At 35.4% G+C, this 13,805-nt stretch overlaps 1 protein-coding gene across 2 annotated transcripts in view; it reads left to right on the forward strand.

Annotated features, from left to right (window-relative positions):
• Positions 1-13,805, forward strand: part of l(3)76BDm (trafficking protein particle complex subunit 8 homolog l(3)76BDm) — a 59,930-nt gene that overhangs the window by 31,259 nt on the left and 14,866 nt on the right. For both annotated transcript variants that reach the window (XM_069826040.1, XM_069826041.1), the window contains exons 15-21: positions 4,652-4,995; positions 5,477-5,621; positions 6,200-6,293; positions 6,408-6,473; positions 9,297-9,559; positions 11,737-12,017; positions 12,961-13,047. In XM_069826040.1, the coding sequence (XP_069682141.1) occupies positions 4,652-4,995; positions 5,477-5,621; positions 6,200-6,293; positions 6,408-6,473; positions 9,297-9,559; positions 11,737-12,017; positions 12,961-13,047 (1,280 nt within the window). The remainder of the gene's footprint in view (positions 1-4,651; positions 4,996-5,476; positions 5,622-6,199; positions 6,294-6,407; positions 6,474-9,296; positions 9,560-11,736; positions 12,018-12,960; positions 13,048-13,805) is intronic.

Raw genomic sequence — 13,805 nt, forward strand, 5'->3', positions numbered from 1 at the left:
TACAGCTGTCTGTTGATCTAACTTTCTTAGCTATTTCTTGAGGAACTATCTAAAAAAACTCCAAAAGGAAATAACATTCCATTGGATACCTAGTCATTGTGGTATACCTGGAAATGAGAAAGTCGATAATATTGCAAAGCAGGCAACATATTTGCAACCAAGACCTCTTCAAGTGATATCTCTATCCAGTGCTTTTGCTTCAGTACAAGTCTCATTTTATAAACCTATGGCTCAACAATTGACTCTCTTCTGGCAAAGGAAAAATGTTACCATCTGTACAAAAGAAACTAAATGACCTGGAAATGTACAAAAACTTGCCCGTACATGATCAAACATTTTTAACAAGAGCCAGAACAGGTCACAATGTCACACAGTTGTACCAACACCAATTTCACATTTCTGATAATCCTACTTGTCTGTGGTGTAATAATCATGATGAAGATCTGGAACACATTCTTCTATACTGTCCATCCATAAACCACAAAAGAAGTAAATTAAAATCATCAGTACCAGTTGCAGAAGACACAGTCCTGCAGTATATATTGACTACACCCCAACTCTGGCTACTAGCAACAGGCATCTATATTGAACACCATCAAAATACTCCTCATTTCTCGTGAAAAACAAAAACTGAATAGACTACAGTGGGCTATAGTGGACTTTATGTTGTCAGCAAACAGCTGGATGCATTAAAAAGATTGATTGAGGGACTATAGCCTATGTCATCGAATTTTTCTTCATTTAGAATGCAATTTATGCATCTTATTTTTTTTATTTAAAAATGGGCTGGTTCCTCTTACTTTTTTCAGTAAATTCTGAATTGCTGGATCGATGATTGTTGATCACCAGGATATTTCTCCAGAAATATAGTACGACGCTTTTTTTTAATAATATATATATTTTCTGTTCTGATATTTACTGTATTGCAGTTAACTAAAGTGAACAGCACTGAATGGAAGTCTGGTGTATACTGATGCTCTGACCTTGACGTCCCTTCAGCCTGTGTTATTTTTCCATACTACTTAACACAAAACCTTTCCATTCCCAATCTAGGGGGAATGTACACACTATTTCCTCAGCAGCTAGATTCAATTTACTGTATAACAGTAAAAGGGCAACCATATTTACCTGACCAAAATCTATTCCTAGGTAAATGCTCTGTAAACTGTAACTCTGAAATGATGGCATACACTCAGAAATCTTCTTTCGTCTTTCTTAGGGACGATCCTACTTTGTGGTATGGAATGGGGATGTATGGGTTAGTCTGATGCTGGTTGCCGTGCTGTCAAGTTGTCTCTTACGCTTAGTTACTACCGACCATAAGATACCAGTTACTTAGCTTTCTAGCATCATATTTTACTAATCTGATTTTATAATTCTCAATTCTGATTCTTTTAATATTCATTTAGTTTATTAAGACTACAAGCATGAAACAAATCTTACAATTTGAAACTATATGTTAGTTTTAGGTAACTATATTTTCTGTCATAACTTTAAAAACTTCTCACCCCATCCCACATCCTTCTGACCATGTTTTGCTAGGAAAAGAGGACTAACTCCTCTCCTAGATGTCTCTTCCTGCTGGATTACTTGTTTCGTGTAGGCGAGTGCTATGACTTTGGAGCTGATCTATAAATGAGATATGCAATGCAGACAGCATTGTGCAATAAAGTAAAGGATATAAAGTGTACTGTAAAGCAATTTCGCTTGCAGTCTCTCCAGTTGCAACAATGAAGTCATCATCAGAGTTCGGGATAAAGTTGCTTTTAGCAAAAATGTAATACAAAAACTTGAAAATTTTTATTAATTTAATTTGATAATGTCTTGTTCAGTTCATTACTTTCATAATATACAAACCAGACCTGGCAACCATAATTTTCATAGTAAAACTCACTTATTTAGCGATGAGTTTTTTAACACATTAGAATGAAGGAGGAAACAGTTGATTTCTTTCCTAACAAATTAGAGAGATTCTAACAAAAACTACGACCAGTTTAAAAAAATACATTGACACTGAACAGAATTTCGTCTTACTTTATATTTCATTTCAAATATATTACATTTGTGCTCTCAAAGTCCTTCTAATACATCTACATTCTTGGAGAGCAAGAGAGTTAATGGCTTCATTGCCAAGAACTCCACGTTAGTTAACAAGAAGAACATTCTTGTACAAGGAGTCATATATTGTTTTTTTCTTTTTGGAAAAATGCTGTTCTTATTTCTTCATTATACTTTTTTCTGTTTACTCTACACTGTTTTCTGCTAGGAACTGCGCGATTATAATCCAACTGATTGAAATAGCAGGGAAAGCAGTGACAGCAATGCAGGAAGTGATGAATCACATGCAGTATAGACATGTAAGAAAATATGAATATGTGTTACTTTATTGATGCGATTCTACTCCCCATTGCCATAATCAATATTGCATCCAGTATGTACATAACCTTAAAGTTGCAAAATTTTGGTGTCCTTTACAGAAGTTTTGCCAATTTATAGTCTAAAACTATCATTCCAACCATATTTTCATTGCTTCATTGTGTTCATATATTTCGAATATTTAATTCTACCTAATATTTTCATTTCTTTTATGACAAAATAATGTGTATCTAATAACAAGAAATAAGAACTTAATTTCTGTGGATCTATTTCTTCTTTGCTCATTGTGTGTACCATATTTACTTGCATATTAGACTCCCCTTGTTTTTCTTTTGTTTAATGCATAAAAGTATGAGGGAGTCTTGTATGCGCATATGTAAAAAGGTTGTAAGAAAAAGAAGTTAGGTAACAGTAGGCCTAATTATAGAAATTAGTTTAAAAATGCTAATACATTTTTAAGCAAAGTCAATCACATTCAATTTAAATGTCAGTAACTCACTCGCCTGTCCCTCATTTTTACATTCACACCTACACTGATCTCTTTCTCTGAATGACTGACTTCGGAAGCACACTATGCGAAAATCAATACTATCAGTAGGAGAAGAGAGGGACTTTATCTCTCTGTCTTTGTTGTAACACTGGAAGAACTAACGGGACAGAGAGTATGGTAGGTACTGCAGTTTGAGGATAAACAGACAAAAAGAGATGTCCTTACTCTTTGTCAGTGGGGAGACAATTGGAGAAGTAACGGGGAAACAGTTCAGAGGATGGTTTCAGAAGCAGGTTTTACCTTGCAATTTTTCCATGATAATTTGTGATTGATAATGTACACTGTGCAAAAGTCTTGGGCAGGAATTCAAGACCTAGGGCTTTGTATTGTACATTGTCGGAGACATTGCATGCAGATACTTTTTTTTTTTTTTTTTGCTCTTAAAGGGTATATGTCCAGCTTTCACAGCTGCAAGTATTAATACAATTTAATACAAAGGTTGTACCAAAAGCCATGATCGCTAATTTTTTTGGGGTGTCCTAATGTCATGTAAAAGAAAAATGTGTACATTAAATTACTTCTCAATGATTATTTATTTTTCTGTATAATCTTCAGCTTGAGCATCACATTTTTATCAGCACTTTGTCAATTTTAATATACTTGTGCTGTAGAAGTCTGTTCTTGTGGTGCATAGCCTATAACACAGTTTCCTGCACATTTTCATCAATCTTGAAAAGTGCTGTCAGGCCTTCCTTGACGAAACCAAAGAGGTCGAAGTCTGATGATGCTAAATCCGGACTGTAAAGGGGTGAGGAAGGATCTCCCAGCTATTTCTTTTAACCCATGACATGGTGAAATGTACCATATGTGGTCGTGTATTGTCATGTTGGAGAATGGTTTTCTGCCAGGTCCCTTTTCATACAGTGCTCAACAGAGCTTTTTCAGACTTACTTATGAGCCAGAAAGTCTTATCACAATGCCTGCAGCATCTCAGAACATTGTGGGGGACTGTGCTTGGTTTTTCCTTTCTTGGCGATTGTGGATGATGCCATTCTATACACATTTGGTTTTGGGATCAAAATGATGAAACCAACTTTCATCACCTGTCACCATGTTTAAAAGAAAGTCATCATCATATTTAGTGTACTGCTGAAGCAATTCATGGCAATTTTGTTTCTCTGAAAGCAAACAAGACACTCACTGTACACAAATTTTTCAGTAGCGTAGCTTCTCCAAATAGTTTGAATGGCATTATGATCTACACTAAGCTTGGTAGCTTTTTCTCAAACTGTTACATGGCATTTCTTCTTGATGAGGATGTCAAGTCTCTTCTAATTGTCTTCTATTGAAGCTGTTGGTGAACTGCCTGCTCTGGCTGTATTGCTGGCTTTAATATATCGAACACATCTTCGAACACTGAGACTCAAATAATATAATCCATTAGCTTCGTGTAATCGTTTGTGAATTTCTAAAGGTAAAATGTTCTCTTTCATGAGGAGTTCTTTGTCAAAACGAAGCACCATAGTCGGCCATCTTTTCAATTATTATTATGGGACCCATAACAAAGGTAGCTTTTTTTTGTCATTTTCAATGGTACATCAGCAGATGTCGTTAGATGTCTTATTCAGAACAATAATATATCGCTCACTGTTTCCACATATTCAAAAGACAATCATGACTTTTGGTACAACCCTCATAATTTCAATTCTCTCTCACTCATATTTTAGTATTATGCTCTGTTTACATACGAGGCAACTTGAGCTAGATATTTTGTTTTTGTTGTAGGTCACTTTCAGAGATCTGAACTCAGAGATGCTTTGTGGAGAGCTGCAAAGGGTACTGTTGGAATTTCGAAATACGGGCAACACTGCATTAACAGCCCTGTATGTGGCTTCAACGACTCCAGAGTTGTATTCATTAGGAGTACCTGTCCCAACTCAAGATACTGGACAGAGGCCAGGTGCTCATCAAGTAACGCAAATCCATTTACCAACGCAAACAGGATCTCGTCTTTCACCAGGCCAGACTCACACTGTACCTATGTGGCTGCGAGCCCCAGACACAAAGGGAACTACCAATCTCGAAATGTTATTCTATTACGAAAATGTAAACAGCAGTAGTAACCCTAGGTATGGTTTATTTTTTGTGCTTGTGTTGAAACAATGTAGACTATATGCTCACAAGAAAGTCTCTAAAAATAATTCACTTTTAAACATGTGCGAGAGAGTAAAGGCTGAGTGCATCATACTACTAGAAGTTATAAACATTACAATAGAACCCTAATTATCTGTCACTCTATTAACTGAACATTTTGAAATCACTCTTAAATACATTCTATATTCGTAAATTCACACTCTTCACCAACTTCTGTTTGATGTTCCCATAACAGTATGCTGCAATTTTCAACGCAACTAAGTCAACCAACACCAACAAACTTTTGCACCACCTACCTTGGCTGTAGCAAGTTTCTTCCCAAAATGAATAAACCTGCTGCAAAGACTTTCTCGTGCGCTGCAGAAAATACTTGTACATGTTGCATGAAATAAATATTAGATATATATATTTTTATTCTCTGTACAAAAACAATGTTCACTATTTTCTCATTTGCAGGTATCGTCTTGTGAGGCATTCATGGCAACTCACTGTTTTAAGCTCAATCCAGCTCATTGCCACGGCCCTAAGAAGCAGTGCAGCTGGTAGAAACGGAGTTAAGGAGATATTAAATCTAACGCTTTGTGTCAAAAATTGCAATCAGGTAATTTTAAATGAAATTGCTGCTTCTGTCGGTGTTATTTAATTTATAATGGCATTTAACAAGTTTAACTGTGTTCATTATGTCATTTTTCAAACATACACACAGTATACACCCTATTTTCACTGGGTATAATATGTTTTTAATTCAATAACACCACAGTAATTTATATTTTTAAGGTATTATTCACATTAAGATTTCAGTATCCCACACTAATACCAATTCCCCTCCTTCTCCTCCCCTTCTTCTGCTATGAACCAAGCAACTTGGCCCTGCTTGCTCGCACACACCCTCATTATATGGAAGCTTATCACTGAAAGTTGACGCGACCAATCTTTATCATTTTAATTTAATCTTCATATAATGGTCGCATTATACATTTTCACTCGGAAAAAAAAAGGCATTAAAAATGTGACGATTATGCAATGAAATACGGCATGAGATATAAGTACAGTATAATTTAATTTTGTCTCAATTTGCTATGTTTTGAAATAAAAGAAGAAACAGTCTGTGGAATTATTAATAGAAAATCATACTGTCCATTTTAACTGCATTGTACTAATCTGTAATTTGTCTTCCAGGTTCAAGATCCACTGATGACAGAGATTTCTTTACTTCAAATATCTCTTGCAAGTCAAGCCTGGCAACTATCGAAAAAAGTCGTCGTACCTGAAGGTTAGTGTATTTAGTAACTGGAGATGAACTTGTATGTGGCTAAGAAACCATATATACTCCATATTTATATGCTTTTTATTTGTAAATAAGCTCAATATTTCTGTACATTTTCAGATGTGAAACTCCAAGCACAAGAGTTTGTTCACTTGGTAGCAGAAGCCCATCGACATGAACAGAAGGGTGAGTGTTATGTTCTGAGCTTTGTTGAAGTTCAACTTGGAAAGTTCTTTATTTGAAAGTCCAAAGTACCTAAAACTTGTTACAACATTTATTATACAAAAATTAATATCAAATTACCTTTTATTTCTGTACTGAAATGTAAAAAGGTAAAGGTATCCCCGTAATATGCCATGAAGGCAATTGGGGGGCATGGAGGTAGAGCCCCATGCTTTCCATGGCCTCGGCACTAGAATGAGGTGGTGTGGTCGGCACCACGCTCTGACCGCCTTTTACCCCCGGGAAAGACCCGGTACTCAATTTTATAGGAGGCTGAGTGAACCTCAGGGCCGTTCTGAAAGTTTGGCAACTAAAAAAAATCCTGTCACCACCTGGGATCGAACCCCGGACCTTCCAGTCCGTAGCCAGCTGCTCTGCCAACTGAGCTACCCAGCCGTGTACTGCTTTTATTTCAGTTTCAGTGGTATTTTCAGGGGTTTTTGTAGATCTTAGTGAAATTTGCATGTTGTTTGCCACATATATCCTTTAAGCTACTTTTAAAGTGAAACGTTTATGCTCGAGGGTCAATTGGAAAAAATGTTACAGAAATTTCAACATCTAACGTCACTTGCTCAGCAACAGCAGTGGCAGTGAATTACTTCATATATTCTCACATCACCTGCTTAGCAAGGGATCAGACTTTGACCTTCTTGTATGAGTTATATTTGTTTCTCTTATTATAAACTCACACTAATGGCTCTCCAAAAAATCAATCCAGATGAAACACAGTAATTCCATTGTAAAAACTTGTACAGATATATGGTACTTATTCAATAAATAAAGGAAAAATAATCATTAATAATTCATAGGGACCTGAATTTTTCGCATCTGTTTTTTTGAAATTAGCATCTACTTTTTTTCCAAATTAGCATCTATTATTTTCGAAAGGAAACTGTGCATTCTACCTTTCATTTCTCAAAAGATAACTTTTGAACAGTTCAGCATTTTCATCCATCAGATTACATCATCTGTCTGAAACAACAGCACCATACTGTGATAAAACACATTCATTGTTAGCATGGTTTGTTGGTGTCCACAATACTTGCAAACAACATTCTGAAAATTCTTTATTCTCCAACACGGCAATTGCGGAATTTACAAAAAAAAACTGTCTTAGCATCTGAAACATAGAGTCCATGACTGGAATACGCTGGTCTCGTTCATGAGCAGTTATAGTTGTTCACCCCATTTTATGAAGGAGCACGTGTCTCACAAATTCAACCAAATAATAATAATAATAATAATAATAATAATCATCATCATCATCATCATCATAACGAACTGTTACAATCCACAAAAGTTTATTTGTAGACTTACAAGTGTAAGGATTTCCCTCCAACTAATTGCTAGAAAGGAGGAAGTAAATCCAGTGGTGGGGCTGCCACCTTACAGCTTCTAGACTGGTGTATACTGCATTTCCTCAGTATAAGATGAAATGGTTATACTGCTATGACTCGGTCCTCAGTGCCTCATTCATTAGAACAGGTTGCATCACGAGAAGATGAGGTTAGGAATTGGATAGGAGAGGTTAGGTTTGTAGTGGAAATTGGAAATGGAACCAATCCGGAATTTACCTTTTTAAATAACTACAGTCCTTGTTATAGTACAGTATTACTTATATGATCAATATTGCTGTAAAACCTCTGATCAGATTGGATCATCATCACCATTATTATTATTATTTTTATTTTTTTATCATCGCTTTAACTGTGAGGTCGTTTTGCAGCTGTTGAAATTATTGTTATTACATTAGATTGTTGCCATTTATCAGCACTGCCATTTATCTGCAAATCTTATAAAATCAGTAAGGACTATGTCTTGCGAAACATTATAGGTTTGTAGTGGAAATTGGAAATGGGAACCAATCCGGAATTTATCTTTTTAAATAACTACAGTCCTCGTTATAGTACAGTATTACTCGTATGATCAATATTGCTGTAAAACCTCTGATCAGATTGGATTATCATTATTATTATTATTATTATTTTTTTATCATCACTTTAACTGTGAGGTCATTTTGTAGCTGTTGAAATTATTGCTATTACATTAGGTTGTTGCCATTTATCAGCATGTCTGCAAATCTTGTAAAGTCAGTCAGGATTATGTCTTGTGAAACATTATAGGTTTGTAGTGGAAATTGGAAAAGGGAACCAATTCGGAATTTACCTTTCTAAATAACTACAGTCCTTGTTATAATACAGTATTACTTGTATGATCAATATTGCTCTAAAACCTCTGAGCAGATTAGATCATTATTATTATTATTATTATTATTATTATTATTATTATTATTATTATTATTATTATTTCAGAGTTAAAAATATGTTTTGTTGTTTATGGGGAGACAATCTTAAGTTGCATTATTGCTGTGCCATACCTAAGAACCTAGACGTCAACCCATTTGTTGCATATTTAAAGGAATTTCGTCATACGAATCTGATGGAGTTATGTGAAAGGATTGTGATATACGGAATTTTGTCATTTTTTGCATCAGAAATAAGGATGATTGTGAATGATAGCAAGTAAAACAGTAGTATCTTGAAAAAAAAACATGCGACAATACCATCTTATCCACCACAAATACCACTTCTTCTAACTAGTATTTGAATCTAAGTCTCCTGCATAAAAAGCTGACAGTATTGGCAGTACAGCACTGAAACTGATATGTTTAACTCCTTGTGTTGTAAATGTACATATACTTTTAACAGATTAAGTAATATTTTTAGCATAAAGTCTGACTTCTGGGGCAGTCATCTCATACTCATGAATGTCAATGTTTTTATACAGACTCCAAGAAAAGCTTTTTCTCTGATGTAATTATGGATGAAACTAAAAAACCCACTGGATCGCTAAGTGAAAGTCCTTATATTGACTTCTTCAATCGTCATCAAGCTGGAAGAACAAAAGATTCATCTGATGCATTTGATATGTCAATCCATCCGCCTGATGCATCGACCTCAGTACCTGGCAGCAGTGATGATAGAGACTCATCTGTGAGGGATATGGAAGCAGCTCTTAAAGTGGAAGCAACTCTTATACTCAGGTGGAAGGTATGTATGTCCAATATTTATCTCTCAGATTTTGATATGTATGCGTGTTGTAGATTCATTTAGTTAATATTCTTTGTGAGGTTATATATTTTAAAAGTGCGAAATGAATACTTTTTACAGACAATCTTAGTGTATCGAATTAGTTTCCAGTGGCAGGTTCTTCAGCATAATATCATGCCTTTTTGCTTCTCAGTTCAGGCCCGTCATTTATGAACATATAAAATTTAATCGTGCTTTATTGAAAACTCCAACTGTTAAAAGCAGCTTTAGGAAGTTCGTACAAAAACATAGTTTTCAGGTTGAGTGCAGCCTCGCATATAGATCAAGCCAACTCTATTGCTTGAGCTGTCTTCTGTGTATAGTATACTCTGTTCACATAAATAACTCACAGTATATCAGCAAGTGTGGATGGATGACATTCATAACTAGTTTGTGGCAATAAGTACAGAAGAGGAGCAATTTCAGTATGTGCTAACATTCGCAGTTGAGTTGTGCAGTTTAGTGAGAGGTTTTTAACATGGCAGAATTTAAATCTTCTAGTCACACGAAGATGAATGCAATACTTCAAGATTGCTGATAATTATGTAATGTGGATTTACAATCTACAAAACGAATATTAGTTCAGGGACATTGTGCTACGAAATAATGTTGATATGTTTCAGTATCTCTTCAAACAATTTCCTGCAGCAATCATTCTGCTACAGTCCAAAAATATAGATATGACTGATGCTGCGAGATGTGGAAGTATAATTATTATTTAGATATATATGCCAATTCGCAGAAGTCCCAATAGTCATTAAAGTAAAAATGAAAAATGTTCTTGAAACAAATTATGAGTTTAATGTGAGATATCATATATGAAATGCATTCACAAAGCTGTTATTTACTTGGTGATACAGTAAGGAATAATGTATCATATTTCAGATCTGCTCCAGTTACGTCTTGTGGCAGAACAAACATTTTTAGAGTACAGATATTGTTTTTCTGAACATAGAACTGAAACTGTACATTATTATTAATAGTAACAAAGCTTGTACATATAATTATGTATTTTACTTGTTTTTCTTATATGTATGGATAAATTATTTTATATTGAAAATTACGAAGATTCTAATTGCCAATTATTGTATTTTTTATACAGTATTTTGTTTCTTATTCTAAGGCTTGGATCATTGGCACAAAGACACATTTTGTTAACACCCGACTGTACATGTTTGTTTTGCTGGTTCGATGACGTCGAGAACTATGTTACTACTGTTCATTTGATAGATATATAGTTCAAGCTTACACAACTTATCAGTTTCGGTACGAAAGCTACCAATATGTACAGGCCTAGATAATATATGTAACAGATATGTCGGGCTTATAGGCTTTGAGGTTAACAACTTTTGTCAGGTTTACTACGCTGCCATCTAGTTATTACATAAGGAGTCACGTCGTAATTCCCATTTGAATTGCATTAGCGACTGTGCTGCCATCTCGTGTTCATTTACGGCGGAAGGGTGGCGATCCTGGTGGTTGTTCTCTTCAAAGTGCTGCCGATTTTAACGTAGCGAGGAGTTATCTGTTACATATATGATCTAGGGTACAGGGTACGTTGTTCATTCAAAGGCTTATATTGCAGTTGGTCATATTTTTTGTCTGGACTTCGATAAGCACTCCATGAAGTTTGGACATCATTTCAGGATACAATAAGAAATATAATATCATAAAATTATGACTGTGAAATTATTAGGATTCGAAGGTTTATGTCTCTAACGACTTTTCTGTCTGTATGTATACATTTAGACATAAATTTCAGATATAGGCATACCACTAGATGAAAAGTTAAAAAATTAACTTCTGTCAGAGATCAGAGTTGAAATCCCAGAAATTCTAAGTAAGAATTTTGGTGAATTGTGGATGATTTTTGCGTGTAACCCACTTTTCACCACTGTCATTAAATCATTCCCTTGTTACTAATAATAAAAAATTAAATTCATCATGCTTGATACATTGTAAATCTACTTCCAATTGATGCACCACCTCTGTTCTAAAATAGCGAAGTGATCTACAGTCTTTGCGTATTACAGTGTCGGTAATATCAACATATCTACCATTAAAAAAAATCATTCTTTATGTAGCTTCATCTTACCTTATAGAGGACAAAATTGTATGCTTTTATTATTTGTTTATAGGCATGTGTGACAGATGGTGGAGGTAAGAAACGATCAGCTCTTGGCCAGCATCATCTACTTGTGGAGAAAGTAGGCACACCTGTAACATGGCCTTCAGAACCAGCGGGACATATGCCACATCAAGAGCCATTGGGACCTCTTAGAATATTTGGCCCAGATGATGCCTCATCTCGAAGTTCTGGGACTCCAGAAAAATACGCGCCTCTAGAAATCCTCCAGAGACTAGTCACTTACAGTATTTGGCATCCTCCCAGAATCACACATGACTTCAGACAGTCCAGGTATGACATTTATATTCTGCTTCAGATTTTTATTTGAGTCCCATCCATATCTGTCAGTATACTAAAATTACCTGGTACCATTGTTTGTGCTGTGCTATACCTGAATACTGAGACAACTCCAGGGACTCCTGTGATTACTTGCTCCATAAAGCATTCGTCGTATGAGTTCCATGATATCCTGGGAAAGAGGCTGCAGTGCACTAATTTTCCTCTGCTACTTCAGAGCCTTTATATTCGATCAACTATTTGAGCTGGAAATGGTTTAGAAAGAGAGAGGAAAAAAAAACATAATTTTACTACCTACATGTGTTACATTTAATTACAAATTCTTTTTCCTTAGTCAATAATTGTATGTATGATCTCCAGAGTGGAAATTAGTCAAATTTAATGCAGAAGTTAAAAAATGGGTGTGGCTGTGTTGGAGACACATCTGTCTTAAATCGACAGATAGAGACGAGATCTTTCGTTTGGCACAAAAATCAAGGCATTAGCACATAGAAGTCTGATTACGTCTGTCTTAAATCGACAGATATAGACGAGTTCTTTCGTTTGGCACAAAAATCAAGGCACTAGCACATAGAAGTCTGATTACATCTGTCTTAAATTGACAGATATAGACGAGTTCTTTCATTTGGCACGAAAATCAGGGCACTAGCACATCGAGTTGTGAGGTATAAGCCTACTGCCCGGAAATTTTCGCACACCCCTAAAATAGCTGCCAGTTGCTGCAACCCCCCCCCCCCAAGTTCATGCTCGCATTGTAGTAGTATATCCAATCAAACGAGACCATATTTATTTCAATTTCCGTCCTGATACCCTATTATCTCATTCCGATTTTAAAGACGTATTTACATCAAAAGTTGCTTCCTCTCCCCCACTCAAGTATGGAGTGTTATGTCTGCCTTGAAATCAATCAGACACTTACACAATTGACATATTTCAGGTTGTGTGTGATGCCCGTGAGGCTAACTCTTCAAAACTGCTCAGATAGTTGCCTTGTTGTCAAGGTGAACACATTAGGAAATAGTAGGTAAGTAAAAATTCTGATTTGTATAACATTTCGTTTTTATAGATTAGTAATTTGAATGCTTTTTTTTTTTTACTGTTTTGGATTGTTATCAAGAAACACCACATAGAGGCAGTCTCCATTAAATGTGTTTCAAAAACCTGTATGTTTTGTAGTTCTGAGGGCTGCAGTAGAACTAATTCAGATGTCAATAATTACGAATTTTAGAACTGGTGGATTTGCATTTCTGAATGGTTTGTTGTAGCATGTTTGAGAGGCATTGTTATTATTGTTATTGTTTTCATTGAATCTCAGTGCTCTAGTACTGGCAATAGTGATTAAATAGAGTGTAGGTGGGACTCTAAATGCATTAGTTACCAAGTAACAATAATTGTATATTTAGATTTCAGAGTACAAGTTAGATCTTAAGAGAGCCTAGTCAGTAAGTTTATGTAACATTGGCAACAACAGTGAACTTCATGTTGTTCATGTAACTATGATTGACCGAGATATGTGGCTTAAGGATACATCATTTCGTATATATAGAATCTTCCAATAAGAGTGACCTACTTTTAACATATAACAGCAGGCTGCCGTGTTTATGAAGCTATAGCAGCTATAGTTACAGTTGTTGCTGACAAATAATCATGGAACGTTATACCATTCCATAATGCTTAGAAATTATTAAAATGTATTATTAAAAAAAGTAATCCGTTTGCCAAGCATTCTGTGCATTATATGAAATGTATGGTGTGTGTGTGAGATACCGGGGTGTGATAAGG

This window comes from Periplaneta americana, chromosome 5 (assembly GCF_040183065.1).
Source record: "Periplaneta americana isolate PAMFEO1 chromosome 5, P.americana_PAMFEO1_priV1, whole genome shotgun sequence".
NCBI lineage: Eukaryota > Metazoa > Arthropoda > Insecta > Blattodea > Blattidae > Periplaneta > Periplaneta americana.